Raw genomic sequence first — 27765 nt, forward strand, 5'->3', positions numbered from 1 at the left:
AAGATCTAATATACAGCAAACTATTCTTATATTTTTGGTTGTTAGCCTATCCTTTAACAGCTGAGCCATCTCTCCAGCCCATAGCAAACTATTCTATGTGATGTAGTGTTACTTATAGATTTTTGTTTCCTAATGTTAACATTATATTTGGCTTAGGGTAGAACAGCATATAGGTAGCATTATTAATTGCTTGCACATGTATGTTATTGAGGGGGCTGGTGAGACAGCTCAGTGATGGTAAAGGTGAGTGATGCCAAGCCAGATGAGCCAAGTCCAACCTCTGGAACTCACAAGGTAGAGGTATACCAACTACCAAAACCTGTACTCCCATTACCACATAAACACTCCAACAGGCAAAATAAATGTAAAAGAAAGGTTATTTTATAACAATAAACCACATTCAAGCAACAATTTATCTGCCTTGGCACAGTAAAACTACCACATTCCCAGATGTAATACAGGGCCTAATCAATGCTCTTTGGATTTATTATATCTCATTTATGCTCATTGGCACACACCTTAATCTTTGTGAGGTCTCATACAGAGAGTAAGGCCATACTCATTAATGAAGTCCCCTTCTTTTCTTGCTTTTCTTTTCTATCTGTATTCCTGTTTTGTTTTCATCAGAAAAAGAATACAGCCGATGTTTTACATCTTCCCTGATATGAACAAAATGAACACTAGCAAGTTTCTTTTTGCAGTGCTGGGGCTGAAACCAGGAACCTCATGCATACAGGGAAAGTCTTGTATTGTCTTGTAGGTTGTCATGAAGCTACTCAGGCTAGTTTGAACTCACTCCGTAGCCCAGGCAGTCCTTGAACTTTCTCCTGTCTTGCCTCAGCCTTCCAAGTAGCTGGACTTAGCAACATTAGCACTTGTGAGTACCACAAAAAAGAATGAAATATTTTTATACTGTATAAAAGAAACTTAGTATTTACACAGTATACTGAGCAAGATTTCTAGATGGGAGCAGTTCTATTCCACCATGTTCTTTCCTGAGGCAAAAAAAAAAAAAAAAAAAAAAAAAAAAGCCAAAAACAGCCAGTCAATTTCAGCTACAATTTCACCGAGTTGGAAATTACGCCATAGCTTCTTGACTCAAAGTGCACCTGGCCCCCTCCCCTTTGGTGCTTCCTTACAGAGCAAAACATAAATGGAGTTTATGAATCATTATAAAGTATATATAATGTAAATCTTTTCAAGATTCTATATATTCAGAAAAGCATTTTAAATTTCCCCTGAAGTTAAATGTCATTATATGAACACAACCAAACTTTTCTTTCAAGACAAGGTACAGAAATGTACTTAGACTTGGTTATCTCAAACTAGTATTTCTTCCCGCCTAACCCTTCCCAATACTTTGAAAAATAAAAGAATTGTTTTTCAGTAAGGGATTTGTCCTTGTAAATAATATCCTGTTAATGAATTTACTTTACAGTGATGTAATTCACTTAAAAATGAATGCACAGTCTAGAAAAAAAATGGCTTAGTCTATCACTCAAGTAGGAAGACCTGAGTTCATTACCTAGCACTTACATTATAAAAAAATTGGAAATAATGGCTCAGGTCCACAGTGCCAGTGTTGGGGAAGGAGACAGGAGGATTCCTAAGGTTTGCAAGTCTTTTAGTCTAGCCAGATAGGTGCTCTCCGGGTTCAGTGAAAGACCCTGTCAATAAGTAAAGTACAGAAGTAATTGAAGAAAGGTATCCAACATTGACCTCTGGCCTCCATATACACACACAAACATAAACATGTACATATACACACAAAACTAAGATAAGGGAGGTGCTTTTAAATGTACCAGTTTAAGGACCATGAAGTCCTCTTTATCTGTCCCTTCTTTTGTGTACGTGTCATCTCAACCCCTGCACTGCAATGAATCCTTTCTCCCTCAGATCACTTCGTGTCTGAAAATAACTAAATAAATGATAATCTTAAATGATACTTTTTAAAACATTTAAGCTTAATAAAGATGATTTAATCTCACGCGATAGCCTCAGGATCCAAAGTGACACATACCTCTAAAGGCAGCGTGTCACTCCTGAACAGTGGAGTAAATGTCGATGTTTCCTGGAGACAGTCTAACACAAGTTCAAGCAAAGGTGTGAAGTTAGACTCAATTTTAGCTATGCCAACTGTGGAAAATATTAACACAGGTTACATCAAGAAAATAGTAAAAGACAAGTAGTTAACATAAAAGGGTAATGTGAAAAAAATGTTACTGGAAATCGTATAGTTTTCATGAAGCCATGAACATTGCCAAGAATTTTGCTATATAAAAAAGATATGATAGCATATTAAAAATATTGAGTAGTTTTAGAAGCATTTAAACAACTTACTTTTCAAAACTTAGCACATTCAGTAAAGGATTTGGAAACTCTAGAAACAAACCTATTTTGTGCCAACTACAGTAAAACCCAGAAGCACTTAAACTGTACATGAGTATATTTTAATCACAGCTGGAATAATCATTTGACAGGTACAATGTAAGTCTTTATTGGTGAGGATATTATGAGTCAAGACTTCCAAACTCTTGTGTATAACGTATATATTTATTTATCTTTGCGGGTATGAGGAGGATACCTGTTTGCCTAGACTGATCTTAAACTCTGTGTTAGTCACGGTTCTCTAGAGTCACAGAACTTATGGAATGTCTATATATATTAAAGGAAACTATTGTACTGACTTACAGTCTTTGGTCCAACTAACCCAACAATGAGCGGCTGTGAATGGAAGTCCAAAGATCTAGTAATTGCTCAGTCCCAAGAGGCTAGTGTTTCGGCTCTTCTTCTGTATAAGCAGGAATTCCGAAGTAGTTTCCAATGGGTGTGCTGGCCAGTAAGTGGAAGCAGGTAGAGAAGGAAGTATGCCTTTTCCATTGTCCTTATGCAGAAGGTATGGCCCAGAGTAAAGGTGTGTACTATCACACCTGGATTTGGAACTTGCTCTATCCCAGGCTGGCCTTGAACTCTGCTTGCCTCAGTCTGTTGGATGTAAAGATGTATACTACCTTGCCTGGGCCTAAGCTTTTCATGGTCACTATGCCTCAAGATCTGGATCAAAAGTATGTGTCATTCCATGTTAAGATCCAGGTCAGAAGCCTGTCTCTTCCAGCCTCAAAACCTGGATCACAGATGTGCCCTCCATTTCTTCGTTGTAGTTCATTCCAGATTTAGTCAAGTTGACAACCAAGAATAGCCATCACACTCACCAATGTGAGAAATTTGTCTTTTCTTACAATTTTAAGAACCACGTGCCTTCTTTGCCTCCTTTCCCTGTCCTTCATTAGATGTTTATCCAGGTGCACTCAGTTTAAACACTGCGTACTCTGCACTCTCTCTTTCTTCTCCTTTTCCAGCCACATCCTAAATCAGATGATCTGGAGTAAAGCGTGAGCTAGGACCTCAGCTAAAATGGAAAAGCCAACCACCACCATCACCACTACCACCTGGCCATCCTGAACAGGTGGTGTTTGTTCCTATGGTTTTTGGACTATGACCCTTTTCATCTGAAGTTATTATCATCATCATTATTATTACTATTATTATTATTAATTGTTGCTGCTGTTGTTGTTATCCCTTGTCATTGTTTTTCAAGACAGGAATTCTGTGTAGCTCTGGCTGTCCTGGTACTTGCTCTGTAGACCAGGCTGGTCTCAAACTCAGAAATCTGCCTGCCTCTGCCTCTGGAGTGAGTGTTTGAATTAAAGGCATGCACCACCACGCCTGGAGTGACTTGAAAGTTATAAAGCTTTGCTGGGTCATTATACTTGCAGTAGTGATCTTTGACCTTGTGAGCACATTTCTAAGACAATGTAGCCCAGGTTGGCTTGAAACTTGGAACTCTCTTACTTCAGCTCCTCAACTTGTAGCATTACACACTTGCAGCCTAGTATATGGGACTGTACAGAAAAAAATTAAATGAAAAAACTCTAGAGTGAAAGTAAAGAAACATTTGAGTAAGCAAGCAACTTAATTTCAACGTTGAATACACAAGATACCAAACTTCATGAAAATGCATGTGTCGTTGTAAAACATTTAAAACTCAAGGCTGAGAGATTCCACGAAAGATTTAAAGAATGAAAATACGTTTTATAAATAAGTAAAATTGAAGGAGGAGGAGTAAGGATATTTAATGAAGGAAAGATAGATTTTTAGAAGGAAGTGATTTGACAAAGATCGTAGGGAGAAAGGAGCAGGTTTAAGTGGAAGCCAATTCAACTCCTCCACCACTGACTGCAAAAGGTACCTGATGGTCAGCGTCTGCCTTACCTTGCCCCGCCCCGCCCGCTCTGCCCCGCCCCACAGGTCCTATAGGCCCCGCCTTCAACCTCTTCCGCCAATCCTGCTCTCAAACAGTCCCGCCTCTCATGTTATACAACCCCGCCCTTATCCGATTTATTTTCCTTTAATCCCGCCCCCTAGTCAGGCTCCGCCCACACTGCCTCAGACGCTGCCGGGACATGGGCCTCAGGGTACCGCCCCGCCCTGCCGGAGGCGGCTGTAGCGTCAGGTGACAGCCCGGAAGCTGCGGAAGCGGATGAAGCAGAGCGGTGGAGGCCCTGTGGGGCTTCGCGGAGGTGAGGGAGCTGGTCGGCGGCCCCCGAGCCCGTGGCGCAGCGCGTATGTGGCGCTCCGGTTGACATCTGAAAGCCGTCGCTCTGCTTTGTGCGGCCCGGCCTCGGCGTTTGGAGTCGCGGTGCGGGTCTACGGCGAGCGCCCATGGAGAAGGCTGGGCGTGAAAGTGACGGCGCCCCCTGCGGGCCTGTCCTGCATATCGTGGTGGTCGGCTTTCACCACAAGAAGGGCTGCCAGGTGAGGACCGGCCCGCGCCTACTCGGCGCCCCGCGGCCTCCCGCGCGTTGTGCCTCTGGGAATTGTGTGACGAGCAGCGGGGGTTCGGGTTTAGAGAAAGAAGGACGGACGAGCCTTCTGTTCCCTGTCAATCTCCACCGACCTGCTGGGTGTCTACCCGTAAAGGAAATCTTGAGGAAAAACTCGGCGTTTGAACGCCGGCATGTAGTGAGCTGTGGGTTTCCACACGAATGCTCAAGTAGGCTGACGCACTTGTAGGCTCCGCTCTGAAGAATCAGCTTCCTTTGTTTATCTCCCGCAAGCCTCCGAATCTGTAGTTTAGGGTTGGCGAGCGGCCCCGCCCCCTTCTCTTTGTGCCATGTAAGATTTGATCTTGCCCAGAACTATTCTTTTGGTTAGGTTGACCCTCCAAGTCGGTTGCAGTAAATGAAAATGTAACGTGCCAAACAGATAGTGCAAATGGACATGGATAGTCCAAATGGAGCCAGCTTCTTAGCTTACTCTTCAACCTACCATCTGAACAGAGCATTTGCTTTGTTTTGAAGGCAGAGGAGCAAAATAGAATAGGATTGTTTAATCTGAACAAACACTGGAAGGCAATGATGTCATAATGCGCTAGTGGATGTATATATTGAATACCTAAGGTGTTGAAAAAACGGAGTACTGCTAATAGAAAACAAAGCATTTGGTTTCTTTTCACAGAGAATGTAACATTAGAAGATAACAAAAGTAGAAAAGGGAGTGGAGAACTGGTAGCTAGCTAGCTGCGTGTGCGTGTGTATATAGGTGTGTGTCGACTGTTAACTTCAATCTAGGTGTGGTGGTACACAGCACACATCCAGCAAATGGGAGGCTGTGGCAAATTGATTATCTTAAGTTGAACAGGATACTTAGATCCTGCCTCAAAAAGAGACCATTAACTTTAAGATGTTCTATCCTTTTATCCTCAGATTAGAAAGATGTAGAATAACACTAAAGAGAAAGTAGCATTATTGTGTGTGCTATTATGACTTTTTAGTACTTCATGACTACAGCCTTTGAACTAACTAGTTGCGTTATAAGCTAGGAGTAAAGTGACAAAATGACAGAAATCACACTGAAAAAAAAAAAGATTGCTGAGATCATACTGTTTTGAAAAACAGCCCTGGAGTCGGTCAGAAGTAGTAACCTTGCTTCCTGTGCCATGTGTGTCCGTGTGTGGCAGTATAGTCATTGTGGAAGCTCGCTTCAGAACTACACTGAATGGAGCTCTGGAAAGGAAAGAAAAATCAGAATTGATAGAAGATAGGGTAGTCTTCTGATTCTTGCTGTCATTTGAAAGCCAAGATTCATTACGTTTTCTGCCTTTCTTACTGGTTTTATTGCTAATATAAATTTCAACAAAGGAAGCAGTATATAGTGCTGCATAAAGACTAGAGAATAGAGAACTGTTCTTAAAAGCAAAGATACAGGGCTGGAGAGATGGCTCAGTGGTTAAGAGTACTGGCTGTTCTTGCAGAGGTCCTAAGTTCAAATCCCACCAACCACATGGTGGCTCACAACCATCTATAATGGGATCTGATGCCCTCTTCTGGTGCATCTCAAAACAGCTACACTGCACTGTATACATATAAATAAAAATTAATAAAAGATTTTTTTTAAAAAGCAAAGATACAAGAGCAACCTGAATATTCTCTCTCTCTCTGTCTCTCTCTCTCTCTCTCTCTCTCTCTCTCTCTCTCTCTCTCTCTCTCTGCCTTTGACTTTTGGTTTTAGCATGCAGGTAAAAGTGACTGCTTTTGTAAAGTAAGTTTTGTGCCAGAAGCAGGAGGCCTATATTATGTTTCTCTAAGACCATCAAATCCAAATAGCTTCCTAATTTGCCCTTCTCAGTTTCTATTGCCAAATAATATATAATAATTCCAAGAAGCAAATAAATCCTAGTTTTTCCTCTATTTGATGCTTAAAGTAGCTTGATTAATTATTGATCTTTGAAAGTTACACCTACCTAGGGTATGGTAGAAACAAAGCACTAAGAACCTAATCCTAGACTAGGGAATGTAGGTAGCTCAGTGGTAGAGTGCTTGCCTAATAGGTACAAAGAGTAGATCTCTGTGAGTTTAAGGCCATCCTGGTCCACAGACTGAGTTCCAGGACAACAGGGCTATCTAATAGAGAGATCCTATCTTAAAACAAAAATAAAGATTTATTTGCTGCCATGCCCTGCTCTTTTTTGTCATATATGAATATTTTATTTACATTCTTTACACCTCTTCCAATTTCTCTTGTGTCCCTCCCTCTCCTCAAATTTATCATTTCATCTGTTACACACATGCAAGCATGTGTGCTGCACATAACCATCCACACATATAAATTTAACCTGCTGAGTATGTTTAGTGTTGCTGGTGTGTATCCGTTTAGGGTTGACTACTTGGAATAGATAACCTATCAGGGATATGTCCTTGGAGAAGACTGAGTCTCCATATCTAGCTCAATGAATTACCTATAGCCTTCATCTAGGTATGGGCCCCTTTCTGCTTGCCCTATCTACTGTTGTCATTGTGTAAACAACCACATTACTGAGAGTTCTTGTGTGCAGCTTTCCTGCTATATATAGAAGATATTATCTCACAGATGTCCTTGTCCTCTGACTCCTAGAATCTTTCCACACACCGCTTCTACCATGTTCCCTGAGCATCAGGTGTAGAGATTGTGCTATAAATATATCATCAGCTTGGGTTGTGTACCTCATGGTCAGTTGTTGTCCTCTGCATTTTGACCAGTTGTAGATTTCTATGAAGAAAAAAGCTTCTTTGAGGAGTAAGAGCAGCAGCAATACTTACCAGGCTGGGCCAGCCCACAAATCAGATTGCCATAATCTTTTATTAAATAATCAAGTATGTATCACGTAAGCTCTTTGATTTTGTTCATACTTTTAAATTTTTTAATGTTCAATAGAGAACAATTATTTTCCAAGCCTTAACATTATTATTATTATTATTATTATTATTATTATTAATTGTGTATATGATGTGCTTAGAATGGGGTATGGCCCATGTGTAGAAGTCAAAAGACAATTTGTGGTGTCAGTTCTCTCAACATTTTCATGAATTCAGGTCTTCATGCTTATATTGTCAGGCTACAGGCACCTTTACCCACTATGTTACCATGTCACCAATCTAAATTTTTGCTTTTGGCCTATTTAATGATAGAGTCCTGGATTGTATACATAGCTAGCATCTTTAATTCTTGAATAAACTGATTTTTTTGTTTTTGTTTTTGTTTCTTGGGTTTTGAGAGCGGGTTGTATGCTTTTTGTTTTTGTTTTTTTTTTTTACCAAACTGTTTTCTTTCTTTATTATGCTTTGACAGTATCATACGAGTATGTAAAATCTTTGGGTCATTTTCATATCTCATTACTCTTTTTCATGCCCTCCACTCCTACTGAACATTTTCTTCTCAACAAGTCTTTCTTCTATTTTCATGTTTCTTTGTTTTTGTTGTTATAGTGTGACCCACTGCACAAGCATGGATGGGGAAATTAGTCACTGGAACTTGGGCAGCTTAATGGCTATACTGTGAAAGAAAATGATCCGCTCCCATGCCCTAGCACCTATAAATGCTAATAGCTTCTCAAAGACGGGTGGAGCCTTATGACTCTCTCCATAACTCTTTTTATTGTCTGGCTTTTTTTTTCTTTTGTTTTTTTGGTTTTTTTTTGAGACAGGGTTTCTCTGTGTAGCCCTTGGTGTCCTGGTACTCAGTCTGTAGATCAGGTTGGCCTGGATCTCAGATCCGAACTCTTATTTTCTTTTTCTTTTTTTTCCCCCCAAGATTATTTGTTTTGTGTGTATGTGCGTGCCTGAGTTTATGTATATATGTTCACCATATGTATGCAGGTGCCTGTGGAATCCAGAAGAGTGTGTTAGTTTTCCTGTAGTTACATTCAGTTATGAGCCCCTCAAAGTAGATGTTAGAAATTGAAACTTAGCTCTTTGCAAGAGCAACATCCAGCCCCACACTATATTTCCTAGGAAGAAAAAGCAAAATTGTAAGACAGTTGGAACTTTACCAGGGAAACCGATTTTCTAACAGTTTAGAAACTAACTCAGAAAGAAGTTTAAGGTTCATTTGATAAAACAAACAAAAACAAAACCAGGAGCCAGATGGTGATATTGACACTGTTAATCCAGCACTCAAGAGACAGAGGCAGGTATAACATTGAGTTCCAGGACAGCCTAATCTACAAAACAGTTTTAGCAAGGGTACACGAGAAAACCAGTCTCAAAAAACAATGGAACAAACAAACAAGCAAACAAACAAAAAACCCCACCAGGGTCAATAAGTTATAAATTTGGCAGCTGCCAGGCTGGGAAGACAAAGGAGAAAGGGAGAAAGTCATCACTTGTTTTTTAACTACATTTTAATTTTATTTTGTATATGCATGGAAGTTTTACTTTTCTTTTACTGCGAAGAGCCACAACCAATTAATGGATGCTTAGAGAGGAAGACTGAGCGGATAAGTCCCTGATGATGAGTTAATCATTTCAAGTGCTCAGCCAAACACACACAGACACACACACACACACACACAGAGCACTAAATAGACTCAGTAGTTTATATGAACATTTGTGTGTGTGTTTCTGTGTGTAACAATAACAAAGACAAAGTCCTGAGAGAGAAGGGCATTGAAGGAGTTGAGAGTGAGAGAAAGGGTGAAAATTGTGTAAATACGATACTTATGCATTGCATTTAAAAAAAAAGCTGGACATGGTGGCACATAACTTTAATTCCAGCACTTGGGAGGTAGAGGCAGGCAGATCTCTGACTTCAAGGCCAGTCTGGTCTACAGTATAAGTTCCAGCCAGCCAAGACTACATAGGAGACACTGTCTCAAAAATAAATGAATCACAGTATTTTTAAATCTGGCAATCTGACAATTATACTTTATATACTTGAACAAAAAAAAATCCTGTAGAAATATATATATATATATATATATACACACACACACACACACACACACACACACACACAGAGAGAGAGAGAGAGAGAGAGAGAGAGAGAGAGAGAGAGAGAAATTATTTCATGTCAAATAGTCTAATTTCAGGCAAATTTTAAAGGAAACAAATTGGAAACAGTTCTCTCCTTGCACTGTGGGAGTTCTGACTCCAGATATGAAGCTTGATGCCTTTAACCTTCTGAGCCATTTCATAGCCCCTGAAAGTCATGCCTTTCAAATTAGAGTCCAATAAACCAGGAGGGTTCAGCCCTGGAAGTCAGTAAACAGCTATAAATGGAGGTGGAGGAGTCTTCATAGAAAGTGAAAAAGCATGGGCATGTGTTGCTAGGGTTTTGGAGTGTATCAAAAGAAGAAATAGAAAGATAGAAAAGGAAATGTTGGCAGACTTAGTAGTACTGCTTGATGGGAAAGCTATAAGCAGCTTTTTGGGAGTTGGGCTTCTGGGAGATGAATACATGATCTTACTAAGGGGATCATTTTCCCATTTCCATGATGCCTTCAGGTGAACCAGGCTTTCTAACAAGGTTTTCTGGTGGGTGAGTGACAGAGCAGGCACAGAAGTGGAGGTTAGAAGAACAGCTGAGAAGAGAGTTCTCTCCTTCACTACAGGACTTCAGGGATTGAATTATGACTGCAAGTACATTACCTGCTGAGCTATTTTACTGGCCCAGGATTAAGAGAGAATAGTATGTAATGTTCTAATCTTTGGAGCATATCAGAATGTCATGTCTCCTCCTAAGACAAAAGGCATAATTAAGATTCTATTATTTTGACCCAGAGAAAGTAGCTTTCCCTTAATGGGCCTCAACATAGCTTTCACCTTTTTATATTATCATTTTAAACTCTAAGTGGCAGTTGTGATGTTTCCTATTAGGTACCTAAATAGGAATTAACAGGGTGGGAGGCCATTGAGGATAGATCCTTGCCTCATGTTCAGCTTTGGACCCCTCCTTCTGTTTCGTTGGCAACCACTAGAAAAAGACACCCATATGGTGTTCTTACATAGATGCAGGCAAGACACCTGTACACATAAGAAAGAAAAAGCTTATTCCTTGTGATTTAGAGCATCATTATTGTTTCCACTTTTTGTAAGTCAGCCATTGTCTTCTTTCCTTCTGTTACCACTTCTTAATAAATATGTAAGATTATTAGAATCAGAGTAGATCTACCCACATGAATTGGTTATTTAAAGAGAGATACTTGAAATTTTCTTGGTTTTAGTTTTATCCTTTTGGGGGATGTTGATATCTCCTTTACACTGATGTACATTAATGTCTCACTGTGTTTTTTAATCCTTAAATTTTACTTAGATTTTGGCCCATGGACTACTTAGTAGTAGATAATAATCAGGATAAGTGTGAAAAGGAAACTCCAGATATGAAGCTGGAAGCTTATTGTTCATGTATGATCTCAGATTCTTCCCATCTCTGCAGACCTATTATTAACTACTCTGAGTTAACGTTAAAACCCATAATTTAAGGGCTTGCATCCATAAGACTTATTACAAAGCCAGTTACAGGTGCCAAGGTCCCAGGCCACCTGAACTTCTGTCAAATTTAAAGGTTCCCATAACCGTCAGCTCAAGAATAGCCAAATGAAGAGAGTGGAATATAAAGCAGAATATGAAGGAGAGATAGGGAGCATCCATTCCTTCCCTTCATCTTCATGTATTTAGCAACTCAGGAGCTCCCTGAATCCCACTGCTAAGGGCATGATTGATCAACACACTCGCTATTTGCTGATCTCCAGGCTCTCTTCTAGGGTGAAAGGACAAGCTTGAAAGTTCCATCTTTCTAATCAAGGCATTTCGGGTGACTACTCTTTATTCTAAAGATGGCTTAAGTATAAGCTAGGGAATATTGGGACTGATTACAAGTAATTTATGATTCAGGAAGTTTTAAAGGTTTTAGTATATTTGTTGTAGGAACCAGTAGTATTTTTATTATGCCCATTGAATAACAATAGCTAGTTTATACAGCTATTAAAACCTTCTAATATAACAAAAGTATTGACTAAACAAGTACTATGTAGCTATTAAAATTGTGAGTGTTCATGTAGAAAGGAGGTTAAATATTTTAAAATTGATAGCAAATTCTTCTAGTTTTCAAGAACAAGTATCTAATGGTAGCAATTTTACCAGCAGAAAACAAGAATTCTAAAATTGCCAACATAAGATAGGCAGTCTACAACTTATGGATGAATTGTGTTCCCAAAGTTGGCTGTTTAAAGTCTGGACCACATTTTTCCAAAGAAACTGTGTTACAGACACTGAACCCAAGTCATCCTAGCATAGCCTTAATTTCACTTACAGAATTCTTGAGTATACTTAGCACCTAAACTCTGTTTAAACATATTTATGAGTAGATCGCACTTGAGTTATAACTAGACGCTTTAAGTCAACTGGGAATAGTCTATAAACCTTCCCATCTTTCTCCACTTCTGTGTGTTTGCTGATAATCGTCAATAGCATCATTCAGGATTTAAGAGCATCAGTTTGTCAGTGTAAGACCCCTTCTTTGATCACTGCTTGGCTAACATTCTTTTCCGTTTTAGGTTGAGTTCTCTTACCCACCACTAATTCCAGGAGATGGCCATGACAGCCACGCTTTACCTGAAGAGTGGAAGTACCTGCCTTCCCTTGCCTTACCAGATGGTGCACATAACTATCAGGAAGGTATGCAGTCAATAATAGATGAATTACTAAGTGCAATTTTGAAATTTCTCTCATGGTCTTGAATACTTTGGACCTGTTGTGATTATTTGTAAAATGTGTATGTGTTGGAGGTGAGACATGCACAAGAGACGCTTTAGAGAGTACTGGGCTATTTCCTTCCTATGGAGTCTTCCACCATATGGGAGTGCTTTGTCACATCTAATGAAGGACTATTCTACCTTAATTAAACCAGATTAAACATCATTTCATCATTTGAGTACTTGTTTTCCTCATGCATTACTTAATACTTATAAATAAATCCCTTATAAAATAAATCAGATGTTACCATACAGTTTAAATAAATTTTATTATAAGATTTGTAACCTCAGAAATATGTTTCTTCCTAACTTTTTTATTATGGATGCTTTCAACCTGGTGGGAAAATTAAATTAAGATTATAGGGAATATTTGCAAGTTTTCTTTGTGTGTATTGTCAGTTTTGTAACTTTTTATTCTAAAGTCATTGGAATAATGACAGACACTTGACTTCTAAATATTTAAGTGCATGCACCCTCTAAGAATGTAATCATTTCCCAGCATCCAGTTGTATTATCATAGCTAAATAATTTAACAGTGATTTCATAATATCATCTCACATCCAGTCTATGTTCAAATTTTTCCAGTTTTTAAACCAAATTTTTTGAGTGCACTCAGAAAATTGAAGAATTCACATGTTGCCATCAGTTTTTATGATTTGATTTTCCTTTAGTCTGGAACAGTCCCTGTATATATTTTCTGTAATTTTATAGTCAGTTTGACTTGCTATCCTTAACACTCCTAGGTGTTGTGGCAGACATGTACTATAAGGATTGGGAAAAAGTCTGATGCTAGAAATAAGTATCACATAGTTCCTGGATGTGTCATTATGTTTATGTTAATGACTGCATTATAATTTCACATTTAATTGTTCAGTAATAAGTAACTAATGTCACTACTTATATTTTTCTGTGTTTCTCTTAGATACTGTGTTTTTTCACTTGCCACCCAGAAATGGAAATGGAGCCACAGTATATGGTATCTCTTGTTATCGACAAATTGAAGCCAAGGTATGATGGTTGATGATGAGCAGCAGCAGGAAAAAGCTCCTCCATCCTTTCTTGGTTGTTTGTTATCTGGTTGTTTGTCACAGTCTGTAACTTCATGTAGTACACGTGTGCAGAGGCCAGAAGAGGATGTTCAGTCCCATAGAGGAGGAGTAATAGGTAGTCGTGACTCATCTGACTTGGGTTCTGGGAACAGAGTTGGGGTCCTCTGCCAGAGCAGTGTGTATTCCTAACTTTTGAGCCATTGTTCCAGCTCTTAATTTGTACGTTTTTGCCAAATCTCCATACTGATCTCTATAATGGCTGTAACAATTTGCACCCTTACTAGCAATGATTAGGGTTTTCCTTTCTTTACATAGTTACCAGCATTTGTTACAATTTTTTTTGCCATGGATTATTTTTATTAGCATATTAAAATTTATATAATGAGAACTAGTGAAAGATGGAAGGCATCCATCAAAATTACATTAAAAATTAAATTCAGTAGTAGTTAAATGTATAGAAATGTACAAAAAGAAAATGTTAGAGCACTTCAGTAGCATTACTAACAAACAGGAAATACATCCATAGTAAATTTGAGTATCAGTTCCTAAAGACACTTTATGATGACCTCCTTTATCTCTCCTGACTAGTTTTGAAGTCTGCTTTAGCAGCTATGAATCTAGCAACATTAGTTTTTGTGGAGGCTCCATTTGTTTGGTAGGTGGATTTCCATCCTTGTGACTCTCAGTTTTTGGATGTGTCACAGGTATGCGTTTTTAGGAGATAGCAAATTTTGTTTTTTAATCCAGTCAGTTTTTGTTAGTTGGTTCTCACTAAATGGTTGGTCTGGTATGTGACTTGTACATAAAACAGTTTTCATCGGCCAGTAACTTCTGCGAGAGTAGGGATTGTTCCTCACTGTTCTACCCAGGGCATGGCTTCTGACATTCAGAACAAGGCTGGCAGGTACTCGCTCAACTAGCATATCTGAAATTCACTGTGGCATTCTTTAACCAAATACACAATTTTTGTATGTTCTTATTGAAAACTGTTTTGTAAATGCTGCTATAAAGTATTTCTAATACTTAACTATTTGCTTATAATAGGCATTAAAAGTAAGGCAAGCCGACATCACCAGAGAAACTGTTCAGAAAAGTGTCTGTGTTTTAAGCAAGCTGGTAAGAGATCTAGTAACTTACTTACCTATTAACATTCAAGGCAGAACTTTGCTAAAATTAGTCAGGTGCTTACTAATGTGCTCTTATTTCCTCTGTATCCATCAGTGTGCTCTCGTTTCTACTCTGCTGAAGACTCTAAGTTGAGCAAGTTTGACCCAAATGAAACAGCTGTTACATTTTGTTTATCTATTTTTGTTTGTTCCTAAGACTGTGGATAACGGTTCTTTTAACAACTTAAAAAAAAATCTTAACTTCTCCAATTTTATTGATAATAGAGAAGTCCATGACTATTGCAGTTAAGAAATTTAGCCTTAACATGTACTTTAAATTTTAGAATGTTTGAGGAAAGCCAGTGACATGGTAAAACTGTACTAAAACAAAATTTCAGAGTTGTGTTTCTTCTTGGTGCATAGTCTTCAAGTTTAAATTAACAATTACACATTTAAACATGTACATTATCTTTAAAATTTGTGCTGCTAGAGATGGGGGAGGAGTACCTGCCAGAGTGCACATGTGGAGACAATAGAACGACTTTGGTGGTCATTTCTCTCCCTCTGACTTTATGTGTGTTCCAAGGATCAGACTCACTCATCGGGGCTCTCTCAAGTTGCAAGTACCTCTGTGAGCAGAGCCATTGCCAGGCCCCTATTGTAACATCATTTTGTTCTTAAGACAGGGTCCTTTTTGGCCCAGGTTGGCCTGCAACTTTTTGTATAGCTAAAACCTTTAACTCCTGATCCTTCTGCCTCCACTTCTCAAATTACATGTGTGTTTGATCACATTCAGCTTATTTTTATTTTCTTTAGAGAAACAAATATTAATCTATCTTATCCAAGTCCTAGTTCTGTTCCCCACCACAATGGAAGAATTGGAGAGAGGGTCAGAGAGAGGAAGGAAATACTATATATACTATATGCTCCTTTTGGTATACAGGATCAGCTTGGTGAGGAGGTATGGAGAGGTTGAGGCATTTAATTAAGCAGACTGAAAGATGGAGCTTGGCCCAGAGTCTGTCTCACAACCTTGCCAAGATAGCTTTCACCTGCTGCCAAAGAGTGGGACTAGGAGATATCACAGTTTCTGGTTCTGAATGTGTACCCTACAGTTGATAGTTAGTAAACTTTCCACCCTGATATCTTTGAATTAAAAGCTGAAGGGTTTTGTTTGCTTCTGTTGTTCACTATGATCAACCTAATGATGGTTTCTCTTTTTCTTAGCCTCTTTATGGCTTACTTCAAGCAAAACTTCAACTTATTACACATGCATATTTTGAAGAGAAAGATTTTTCCCAAATTTCCATTCTAAAGGTAATCAATTTCCATACGTGTTTGGTGAATGGTAGCTTAATGAATCAAATAGCTCTTGTGGCAGTACTGTGAAGGCTAGTCCTGATAGTTTAAGAAAAACATTGTATGAAAATCCATTTGCTTGGACCTGAGATGATTCAGTGCTTAAAAGCTCTTACAGAGAACCCAAGTTTGGTTCCTAGCATCCACATTTGATGGCTCACAACCACCTAGGGATCTGATGTCTTTCTTCTTCTCTGACTTCTTTAGGCACACACATGCATGTTGATAAAAATCTAAGATAAATCATTTTTAAAATATAGAATAGAGTAAATCTTTATAATATATCTGCATTAAACATTGAAGTGCTAGTAGATTAACCCATGTACTAAATTCAAACTGTTTTTGACAAGGCAGTGACTATAAACAACTATTATCAGTGTCTCTTAGGAGGAATGATATCTTGCTATGGCATTGTGTCTATAAATTTAAGTCCAGTTTCTAGTTCCTGGTATTTTATTGAAAAAAAGATACCATCCTTCTCAAGGCTGGCAGTGGTATACAGTTCTCTATCTTTCTTGGGCATTGGTGAGAGGTGGGGCAGCTAGGAATTTAGTGGGGAGACAGAGGGAAGGTTAATTTATATTTCTGTTAAAGTTCTGAAAAGGAGCAGAGAGAGAGAGAGAGAGAGAGAGAGCCCCCGAGTAGCGTTTTGTTCTTTTTGCTCAGATCTCTCCTGTTACTGTTCATGTCTACAAGAAAAGAAATAGGTTGAGTGCTGAAAACTAGCAGGTTTCGGAGACTGTGGTTGCTTATTTTATTTAGTAGGTGGCAGAATAAAGTCCCTTTCTGGTCATCATATTTCTAGGAACTTAGTGGCTAAAGTATCAGTGTAGAGTTCTAAACTCGTTCTGCATTCCACAGGAGCTCTATGAGCATATGAACAGTTCCTTGGGAGGGGCCTCATTAGAAGGATCACAGGTGTATCTTGGTGAGTGACTTCCAAAACAAGCTAATGTCCTCAGAGTTTTCTGCTTTGAGTTGCATGTAACTGTTGATCAGAACTGTTAAGCGTATGTACATTCCATTGAGTATTATACAACTAATAAGTACTCACACAATCTTCGTATGGGATCTAAGTTCTTAAGTTTGCTTCTTCCTTAAATACCCAGAATTCATCTGAGATGGATCATTATTTTATACTGGTGGTGATATTTACATGTATTGCAGAGGCAAGTTTCAGCGTTTTAGACTAGTACTAGACTTTTTTCCATTAATGCTGATCAGCTCAATTCCAATAGAATGGCACAGGTGCTGCTTAGCTCTTCACTGAGATTCTTCACTTTGGGGGCGGGGGGTTGTTAATGTACACTATTGACAGCACAAAAAAATCCATTGTTAGCCTAGGTAGTCAATAAATATTCTTTTGTGATAAGAGTTGTAATGCTATGGTAATTTTTGTTTCCTCGGTTTCCATTTCAATGTAAAGTAGCCACATTGTGGTTTACTAGTGCAGTCTTAGAACGTCAGCTAGACATTCCTGTTCTAAGACTGTATTTGTAAGTTGTTTTCTCTTTTACTATGGTGTTAGAGCTATGTGATTGGAAAACACTGTGATTCAGAAATAGAAGTATATGTAATGCAGTGACCAGAGTTCACATTTAAAAGACTGACTGCCATTATGGTGTAAGCTTTATGACTTAAATTTATGTGGTTTATGTGTGTAGAATAGAAGTGTTAAACCCAGTGTCCAAAACTGTATCTACTAATAGTATAGACTAAGTGTATTATAGTATAGTTCATAAAATTTGAAAGCCACATTTGAAGTGCTTAGTGACCACATGGCTAATGTGTCTGACAGGGTATATTTTAAACATTTTCATCCTTGGGGATGATACTCTTTCCGAATATATATATATTTCACCAAAAATTACATAAATGTTTGAATATTTACATGTTCTCATTTGTTTCTCTAGATATTTTTTTTTCACATTTACCTCTCCTGTTTACATTGTAGGTCTGTCTCCTCGAGATCTTGTCCTTCATTTTCGACACAAGGTGTGATAGATCTCCTTCAACTTGCGGTGTACTGAAATGGGAGAGGCTGTGATTGTGTTCCTTTTCCTGCGAACTCATTGGGGCAGTATCACAATCAGCTGGCGGCATAATTGTGGTTTTGCTCTTCTAAGACAGCTTCTTAAGTATACAAGGCCGGAGGCATCAGGAATATTTGTGTGGTAAAAGTCTGGGAGTACCTCTTGCTCAATAGAGTTTGCTTTTGATTTCTTATTCTGCAGTCTTTGCAGTTTCACTTAGTATGGGTAGAAATGAAGATGTTTCCCTGAAAGTGGAATATTCTTCTACATGACTTACTTTTTCTTTTGTTGTGGTTTTGGTGTCAAAGATATGGTCCTTATTGTTAAAGCATAAGTTGCCAAGGACACACACATACAGTCACTTATTTACTGAAATTTTATTGAATAGCGATGTAAATGTCATGTATCCCAGACTAGCCTTGAATTCACTGTATAGCTAAGTATTACCCTGAATTTGGGACTCTCCTGCCTCTAGCTCCCAGTGCTGAGCTTGTAAGTGTGTACCACCATGCCTAACTTACTGACACCAGGCTCTCATGAATGGTAGGCAAGCACATTACCAACTAAACAATTCCCCAGCCTCAAATCTCTTCCTCTTCAGAAAAATGTCAAGCAGAGATGACACTATTCTTTCCAAAAAAAGATTATTTCAATTAAAGGTCAAATGATTCACATTTTTAGAGGACATAGCTAATGCTTAATTTCTCAGCTCAAGTTCAGTTTCTCATGTATCTTAAGTATAATTATATAATATTATATAACATGATTATATTTTAAAAAGAAATAGCAAATGATTAATAGATCTGAGTTCTTGTTTTAAAATAGTATTTCTTTCTCTTTCTGCAGGTCTTGATCCTGTTTAAGCTAATTCTTCTTGAAAAGAAGGTGAGATACAGAAGGGTAAAAGGAAGAACAGGTTATTTATTGGCATTTTTACATACTATTGTAATGTGGGAATTAATGATTAAGTATTAAAACATATTTTGTCTGTCAAGTGAAACACAAAATTCTTTTTTACTATCATACAAATACAAATTTGTGTGTTCCTTTTTAAAGACAGTTTGATAGTATAGTCAATTGTCCTGTTACCATAAGAAGTTTAAACTAACTTAAATAGAAAAGGAAATGTGTTGGTTCACTCAGACTTCAGGGTTGATGGTTGATTTGGTGCTTCCAGGGTGTCACAATCTTGGGTTTTCTCTTTGTCCCACAGTCCAGCTGGTTTTACTCAAAGTGATCTCCCGTGTATACAGTAAACTGCCAACAATAATTTGGCTATTTGCTTTCTCAGATATAATACCACTTCCCGAGCTATTGAATATGAATTTGTTCCATCAGCTTGTTATCAAAATTCTGCCTAGACTAATTGGCTTAAACTTGGGTTCCAGACCACTGTGTACGACAAAGAGATGGGATTGCCATAGTCATTGTGGACCTCAGGTCTATGAACTAGGTCTTGTAGCCTACTCTACCTTACCACTTTCTTTAGAGAAATTAGTTGTTTTTAAGACTTACTGTTTTTATGTGTATGTGTGTAGATATATGCATCTGCTTCCATGTTCCTGCAGAAACCAAAAACAGGACATCAGACACTCTGTAGTTGTGGTTACAGGGTACCTAATGTGAGTGCTAGGACTTGAACTCAGGTCTTTAGCAAGAGCAACGGCTGTTCTTAACTATTGAGCCATGATAAAAGTTTTATTGGAAAAGAGGCATAGCAGCTACTGTTTGCTTATTGTTTATAGCTGTTTTCATCCTTTAGAAACAGTTGAGTAGCTGTGAGAAACTATATGGCTAACAAGCCATATGTCTGACCCTTTATAGAAAAAGTTTGCTGAACTTATGCTTAGACTAATCAGAAGCTGTCCCTGAAATACATCCAGTTTTATATCCCACATTAACTGTATTCAGTGCATCTAAGGTAAAAGGGATGTTGAGGGGTCAGTCATGCACTATGTTCATTATGGCTCATTACCTTAAAGCTTGTTACCTTCTTTTGCTCCATAGAGTTTTTTTTTTTTACAATTAATCTGAGTTGGATGCAAAACTACCTGAAAGAGTCCAGCACAGAGCCATTTAAAATGAGTTACAAATCAGCTAATTATGTTGTGTGTTGCATGTAACTCTGGACAATAAAAATTTCCAATACTTTTTATTGTCAAAATGCATCGAGGCACATGAGGCTAAAAGCTATCCAACCTTCAAGTCTGTGACTTTTTAAGTTTATTTATTGTTACCTAATGAGTATGAGTGTTTTGCCTGTATTTGTATATATTCACTACATGTGTGCCTAATGCCCCCAGAGGACAGAAGAAGGTATCAGATCCCCTGGAACTGGAGCTATATAAGGTTGTGAACTGCTCTGTGGGTGCTGGGAACTGAACCTGAATCACCTGCAAAAGCAGGAAGTGTTCATCACTGAGCTATTTCTCCAGCCCTGTGTTCTATTAACTATGATCCTGTTTTATAAACAAATACAGATTCACTGAAACAAGGCTGTAGAACACAATATACAGTCTGTTTTCAAGTTTCCCTAGATGTTTTAACCTCCTTTGCTTTCTTTTTTTTCATGGAGGGAGTTGGGGTGGGACAGGATCTCTAATGTGATCACAGCTGTTTGAAAACTTAATCCCAGTGCCTCCAACATGGGAATCCTGGGATTATAAGCATATATTACCACTTCTAGTTATAATAATGTCCTTATGTTAATTTGATTTGCCTAGAAATAATGTAATTATAATACACAAAGTGAAGTAGAGAACTTTTTTATCAATGCAGGTGTTAAGTGTCATTGTGGGGATTTAGGAGAATGGATTTTTACTGTAATTAGGATATTAAGGATTGGGGAAATGGCTCAGTTAGTAAAATGCTTGTGATGCAAGCATGAGCACTTGAGTTCAGATCCCCAGTGTCCATGTGAGAAGAAAAGCTAGCACAGTCCCTGTTCTGTAATCTCTGCACTGGAGAAATAGAAATTGACGATCTCTGTCACTTGCTGACTAGCCCATCTGGCCAGTCTGTGAGCTCCAGATTTAAGTGAGAGACTTTGTCTCAAATGTAATAAGCTGGGGAAGCAATGGGAAAAGATACCTGATGTCTCACTCCAGCCTCCACACGCATTTAAATGTGTACATGAACACCTAGAAACATGAATATGAAATAAGGGTTAAAAACACAGGCGTAGGAGCTGGCTCCTAGGAGATGACTCAGCAGTTAAGAGTACTAGCTGTTCTTTCACAGTCACAGGGTTTGATTCCCAGTACCTACATGGTAGCTCATAACCATCTGTAATTCCCGTACCAGGGTATCTGACGTTCTCTTCTGCCTTTCTGCAAGCACACATCTGTAGACATTGTTCATGCAGGCAAAACACACATAAAGTTTAATTTTTAAAAATTCTGGTGCTCTATTAAAAAAAGAAGAGAAAAAGAAACCCAGACGTAGTATCTCAGTCTTGTCATCTCAGGCCTTGGAAGGCTAAGACAGGAGAATGGTGGTAGGCTCCAGAGTAGCCTGGGCTACATGGTAACTACCCAGTTTTCACACTCTAGATTTTATTTTTCTTGCACTATAGCCTTTGCATTTATTTCTCTGATATCTCTGACCTATCCCATCAATCTCTTAGTCATTTATCTTGTATAAAAATTACAGATTTAAAGAGTGGTAAGGAGCTGAGTTTTCAATGTCTTTATAGAAAGATAATGAATGAGAGTATCTTATCTCTAACTTTATAGATAAAATGTATAGACAGTTGTTCATTTTCATCTAGGAACCAGATGAATCAAGAATCCTATATTGCATTTCTAGTGTCTGCTAGTCTCAAATTATTCTATAGCACAATGGTAGTACATCTAACTCCAAGTCAAATTGTACCATCATTACTTCATACTCTTTTGTTTATTCATATTTATTTAGTTATTATTTATTTATTTATTCACTCCAGATTTTATTCCCCTCCCAGTCTACCCCGGAGAGTTTCACATCTCATAACTCCTCCCCCCTTCCCCACCCCCCGTACTCCCCTCCCTGCACGCACGTGCGCATGCGCACACACAGTCTCCACAAGGATGCCCCCACCCAACCACTAAACTTCCTGGAGCCTCCAGTCTCTTGAAGATTAGGTGCATCTTCTCTGACTGAATCCACACCCGGGAGTCCTCTGCTGTATGTCTTGGAGGCCTCATCTCAGCTGGCGTATGCAGCCTGGTTGGTGACCCAGTGTCTGAGAGATCTCAGGGATCCAGGTTAATTGAGACTGCTGGTCCTCCTACAGGGTCGCCCTCCTCTGCTCCTTAGCTTCCACCAGCTTTTCCCTGATTCAACCAGAGGGGTCAGCAGCTTCTGTTCGTTGGTTGAGCACACATATCTTCATCTGACTCTTTCAGCAGGTCCCTTTTTGTGAGTGCTCCATAGCTTCAGTGTGAGGGCTTGTGGCCTCCCCTTGAGCTGGATCCCACTTTGGACCTGTCACTGGACCTCCTTTTTCTCAGTCTTTTCTCCATTTTTGTCCCTGCAGTTTTCTCAGACAGGAAGACTTATGGGTCAGAGTTTGGCTGTGGGATAGCAACCACATTCCTCGCTTGATGCCCTGTCTTTCTGCTGGAGGTAGATTCAATAAGTTCCCTCTCACCACTGTAGGGCCTTTTATCTAGGGTCCCCGACTTTGAGTTCTGATAGTCTCTGGTACATTCTAGAGGGTCCTCCCAACCTCCTTCCTCCCAAGGTCTCCTCCTGTTTTCATTCTTTCTGCTGGCCCTCAGGGCTTCAGTCCTTTCCCTCCCCCCCACACCCCCCTCCACCCAAAACCAGATCATGTTCCCCTCTCCCTCCCACCTCCATCTCCTTTCCCTCCCCTGTCCCTCCCTTGTGGTTGCTTTCTTCTCCCTCCCAAGTGGAACTAAGGCGTCCTCACTTGGGCCCTTCAGCTTATTCACCTTTTTCAGTTCTGTGGACTGTATCTTGGGTATTCTGTACTTTTTTTTTTCTTTGACTAATATCCACTTATTAGTGAGAACATGCTGTGCATGGCCTTTTGTGTCTGAATTACCTCACTCCAGATGACATTTTCTAGTTCCATCCATTTGCCTGCTAAATTCAGGATGTCCTCATTCTTAATAGCTGAGTAGTATTCCATTGTGTAAATGAACCACATTTTCTGTATCCATTCTTCTGTAGTGGGACATCTGGGTTGTTTCCAGCTTCTGGCTATCTCAAATAAGGCTGCTATGAACATAGTGGAACATAGTAGAACATATGCTCCTGTGGCATGGTGGGGCATCTTTGGGGTATATTCCTAAGAATGGTATTTCTGGATCTTTAGGTAGGTCTATTTACAATTTTCTGAGGAACCTCCAAATTGATTTCTAGAGTGGTTGCAATCCCACCAGCAATGGAGGAGTGTTCCTCTTTCTCCACATCCTTGCCAACATGTGTTGTCACCTGAGGTTTTGATCTTAGCCATTCTGACTGGTGTGAGGTGGAATCTCAGGGTTGTTTTGATTTGCATTTCTCTGATCATTAAGGACTTTGAACATTTCTTTAGGTGCTTCTCAGCCATTTGAGATTCCACTATTGTGAATTCTTGGTTTAGTTCTTTACCCCATTTTTTGATTGGGTTGTTTGATTTTTTGGTGGTTAGCTTCTTGAGTTCTTTATATATTTTGGATATTAGCCCTCTATCAGTTGTGGGGTTGGTGAAGATTTTTTTTTCCCAATCTGTAGGATGCTGATTTGTCTCATTGACTATGTCCTTTGCCTTACAGAAGCTTTCCAATTTCATGAGGTCTCATTTATCAATTCTTGATCTTAGAGCATAAGCCATTGGAGTTCTGTTTAGGAAATTTTTGCCTCTGCCAATGAGTTCAAGGCTCTTTCCCACTTTTATTAGATTCAGTGTATCTGGTTTTATGTTGAGATCCTTGATCCGCTTGGACTTGAACTTTGTGCATGGTGACAAATATGGGTCTATTTTTATTTTTCTACATACAGACATCCAGTTAGACTAGCACCATTTATTGAAGATGCTTTCTTTTTTCCATTGTATTTATCAAAGATCTAGTGTGCGTAAGTGTGTGATTTTATTTCTGGGTCTTAAGTTCTATACCATTGATCAACCTGTCTGTTTCTGTACCAATACCATGCAGTTTTTATCACTATCGCTCTAGTAGAGCTTGAGGTCAGGGGTGGTGATTTCCCCAGCCATTCTATTTTGTTAGGAATTGTTTTCGCTATTCTGGTGTTTTTGCCTTTCCAGATGAATTTGAGAATTGTTCTTTTCATGTCTTTGAAGAATTGTGTTGGGATTTTGATGGGGATTGCATTGAATCTATAGATTGCTTTTGATAGGATGGCCATTTTCACTAGGTTAATTATGCCAATCCATGAACGTAGGAGATCTCTCCATTTTCTGAGAGCTTTGATTTCTTTCTTGAGAGACTTGAAGTTCTTATCATAAAGGTCTTTCACTTGCTTGGTTAGAGTTATCCCAAGATATTTTATATTATCTGTTGCTATTTTGAAGGGAATTGTTTCCCTAATTTCTTTCTCAGCCTGTTTATCATTTGTACAAAGGAAGGCTACTGATTTATTTGAGTTAATTTTATATCCGGCCACTTTGCTAAAGTTGTTTATCAGCTGGAGAAGTTCTCTGGTAGAATTTTTGGGGTCCCTTATGTATACTATAATATCATCTGCAAATAGTGATACCTTTAATTCATCTTTACCAACTTGTATCCCCTTGATCTCTTTTTGTTGTCTCATTGTTCTAGCTTACTGTATTGAATAGATGTGGGAAGAGTGGGCATCCTTTTCTTTATTCATTTTTTTAAGATCTGTCTTATATTTAACTATGTGTCTATGTGTGTATCTGTGTATATAAGTGAAGCTGTGCTCAGAATCCAGGAGATCTTTAGATCCTCTGGAACTGGAATTATAAGCACTTTTAGACCACCTGATGTGGATTCTGGGAATCTACTCATGTCTTCTGCTAAAGTAGAATACTTTAACCACTGGACTGTCTTCCTAGTCCTGCCTCTTTTTCCCATTTTTTTTCTTGAATTTCATGACATTGGGACTTTTTAATTGATCTATATCTGTGTGGGTTTATGTACACTTATATGTAGGTATGAGAACCTGTGCCTGCATGCCGTGGCTAGCAGAGGTTAATGCTTATCCTCATCTATCAATCACCCTATTCATTTTGCGTCAGGATCTCTTTTAACCTGGGACTTTTTATTATTATTATTATTATTATTATTATTATTATTATTATTATTTCCTGTCTCAAAATCTTTTTTTTTTTTATTAACTTGAGTATTTCTTATATACATTTCGAGTGTTATTCCCTTTCCCGGTTTCCGGGCAAACATCCCCCTCCCCTCTCCCCTTCCTTATGGGTATTCCCCTCCCAACCCTCCCCCCATTGCCGCCCTCCCCCCACCAGTCTAGTTCACTGGGGGTTCAGTCTTAGCAGGACCCAGGGCTTCCCCTTCCACTGGTGCTCTTACTAGGATATTCATTGCTACCTATGAGGTCAGAGTCCAGGGTCAGTCCATGTATAGTCTTTAGGTATTGGCTTAGTCCCTGGAAGCTCTGGTTGCTTGGCATTGTTGTACATATGGGGTCTCGAGCCCCTTCAAGCTCTTCCAGTTCTTTCTCTGATTCCTTCAACGGGGGTCCTATTCTCAGTTCAGTGGTTTGCTGCTGGCATTCGCCTCTGTATTTGCTGTATTCTGGCTGTGTCTCTCAGGAGCGATCTACATCCGGCTCCTGTCGGCCTGCACTTCTTTGCTTCATCCATCTTGTCTAATTGGGTGGCTGTATATGTATGGGCCACATGTGGGGCAGGCTCTGAATGGGTGTTCCTTCAGTCTCTGTTTTAATCTTTGCCTCTCTCTTCCCTGCCAAGGGTATTCTTGTTCCCCTTTTGGAAGGAGTGAAGCATTCACATTTTGATCATCCGTCTTGAGTTTCATTTGTTCTAGGCATCTAGGGTAATTCAAGCATTTGGGCTAATAGCCACTTATCAATGAGTGCATACCATGTGTGTCTTTCTGTGATTGGGTTAGCTCACTCAGGATGATATTTTCCAGTTCCAACCATTTGCCCACGAATTTCATAAAGTCACTGTTTTTGATAGCTGAGTAATATTCCATTGTGTAGATGTACCACATTTTCTGTATCCATTCCTCTGTTGAAGGGCATCTGGGTTCTTTCCAGCTTCTGGCTATTATAAATAAGGCTGCGATGAACATAGTGGAGCATGTGTCTTTTTTATATGTTGGGGCATCTTTTGGGTATATGCCCAAGAGAGGTATAGCTGGATCCTCAGGCAGTTCAATGTCCAATTTTCTGAGGAACTTCCAGACTGATTTCCAGAATGGTTGTACCAGTCTGCAACCCCACCAACAATGGAGGAGTGTTCCTCTTTCTCTGCATCCTTGCCAGCATCTGCTGTCACCTGAGTTTTTGATCTTAGCCATTCTCACTGGTGTGAGGTGAAATCTCAGGGTTGTTTTGATTTGCATTTCCCTTATGACTAAAGATGTTGAACATTTCTTTAGGTGTTTCTCAGCCATTCGGCATTCCTCAGCTGTGAATTCTTTGTTTAGCTCTGAACCCCATTTTTTAATAGGGTTATTTGTCTCCCTGCGGTCTAACTTCTTGAGTTCTTTGTATATTTTGGATATAAGGCCTCTATCTGTTGTAGGATTGGTAAAGATCTTTTCCCAATCTGTTGGTTGCCGTTTTGTCCTAACCACAGTGTCCTTTGCCTTACAGAAGCTTTGCAGTTTTATGAGATCCCATTTGTCAATTCTTGATCTTAGAGCATAAGCCATTGTTAACCTGGGACTTTTATTTCTTATGATATACAGGAAACCAGCAAGCCTCAGCAATCAGCTAGCCTCAGAGCTGCTCTTTACAAGTTTGTTATGTGGGGGCATTGGAACCGGAACTTCAGTCCTTATGATTGACACCTTTTTAAATTATGGAATGCTTCATGAATTTGCATGTCTTCTTTGCAAGGGGCCATTTCTCTGTATGGTTCCAATTTTAATATCTATGGTGTTGAAGTGGGTGCAATTGGCACTTTTAAAAAGAATCTACTTGAGTATTACAGAATTAAATGTGTAATTGTTTTCTTGTGGTTACTTTCATTTTAAACATTTTTAGCAAGATGCTAGATCAATGATGATATGACGTCAGTGTTACACAACCGTATGGTTCTTTGATAATAGGAGTTTTGATCATTTGGTTAAGTTGACAAACTACCTTAACCAATAATTCATGGGACAATGACTCTAACATGTTGTGACTATTCTGTTGCCCAACCTACCATGGTCATTTAGTGTCGGTTGGCAGTACTTTCTAAGTTATAATTTTTTTTATTTATTAAAACTTTATTATAAAGAACTTGAGAATTTTTTTTTAAAAAATCATGAAATTAACTAGACCCAAAGTCTGGTTAACTCATTGTGTGTCTCTGCGTGTGTATGTTTGCACTCCCACCGTCACCAAAGCGTATAGAAGTCAGAGGACAGCCTTTGCAGGTGGTTTTTCTTCTTCTACCATGCAGGACACACAGATTAAACTGAGGTCATCCAGCTCGATGGCACTTTTATCCTTTGAATCACCATCAGGCCTTATTGGCA

The 27765-nt window shown here is 39.0% G+C and overlaps 1 protein-coding gene and 1 non-coding gene across 9 annotated transcripts in view; one reads left to right on the forward strand and one right to left on the reverse strand.

The window, feature by feature from the left end:
• Positions 1-4530: 4530 nt before the first annotated feature.
• The window catches only part of Avl9 (AVL9 cell migration associated), a 50181-nt gene continuing 26946 nt past the window's right edge, over positions 4531-27765 (forward strand). For all 8 annotated transcript variants that reach the window (XR_015685539.1, XR_015685540.1, XR_015685542.1 and 5 more), the window contains 8 exon segments: positions 4531-4815; positions 12371-12491; positions 13491-13576; positions 14662-14733; positions 15951-16040; positions 16944-17010; positions 18037-18077; positions 18962-19000. Coding sequence is in view for 3 of the 8 variants with exons in the window: in XM_087657387.1 (XP_087513513.1) it covers positions 4723-4815; positions 12371-12491; positions 13491-13576; positions 14662-14733; positions 15951-16040; positions 16944-17010; positions 18037-18077; positions 18962-19000 (609 nt within the window). In the remaining 5 variants the exon portion in view is untranslated.
• On the reverse strand, positions 27096-27197 carry LOC147994876 (U6 spliceosomal RNA). The gene has a single exon (XR_015687297.1). It is a non-coding gene; the product is annotated as a U6 spliceosomal RNA (small nuclear RNA).

Source organism: Rattus norvegicus, chromosome 4 (assembly GCF_021556685.1).
Source record: "Rattus norvegicus strain SHRSP/BbbUtx chromosome 4, alternate assembly SHRSP_T2T, whole genome shotgun sequence".
Lineage (NCBI taxonomy): Eukaryota > Metazoa > Chordata > Mammalia > Rodentia > Muridae > Rattus > Rattus norvegicus.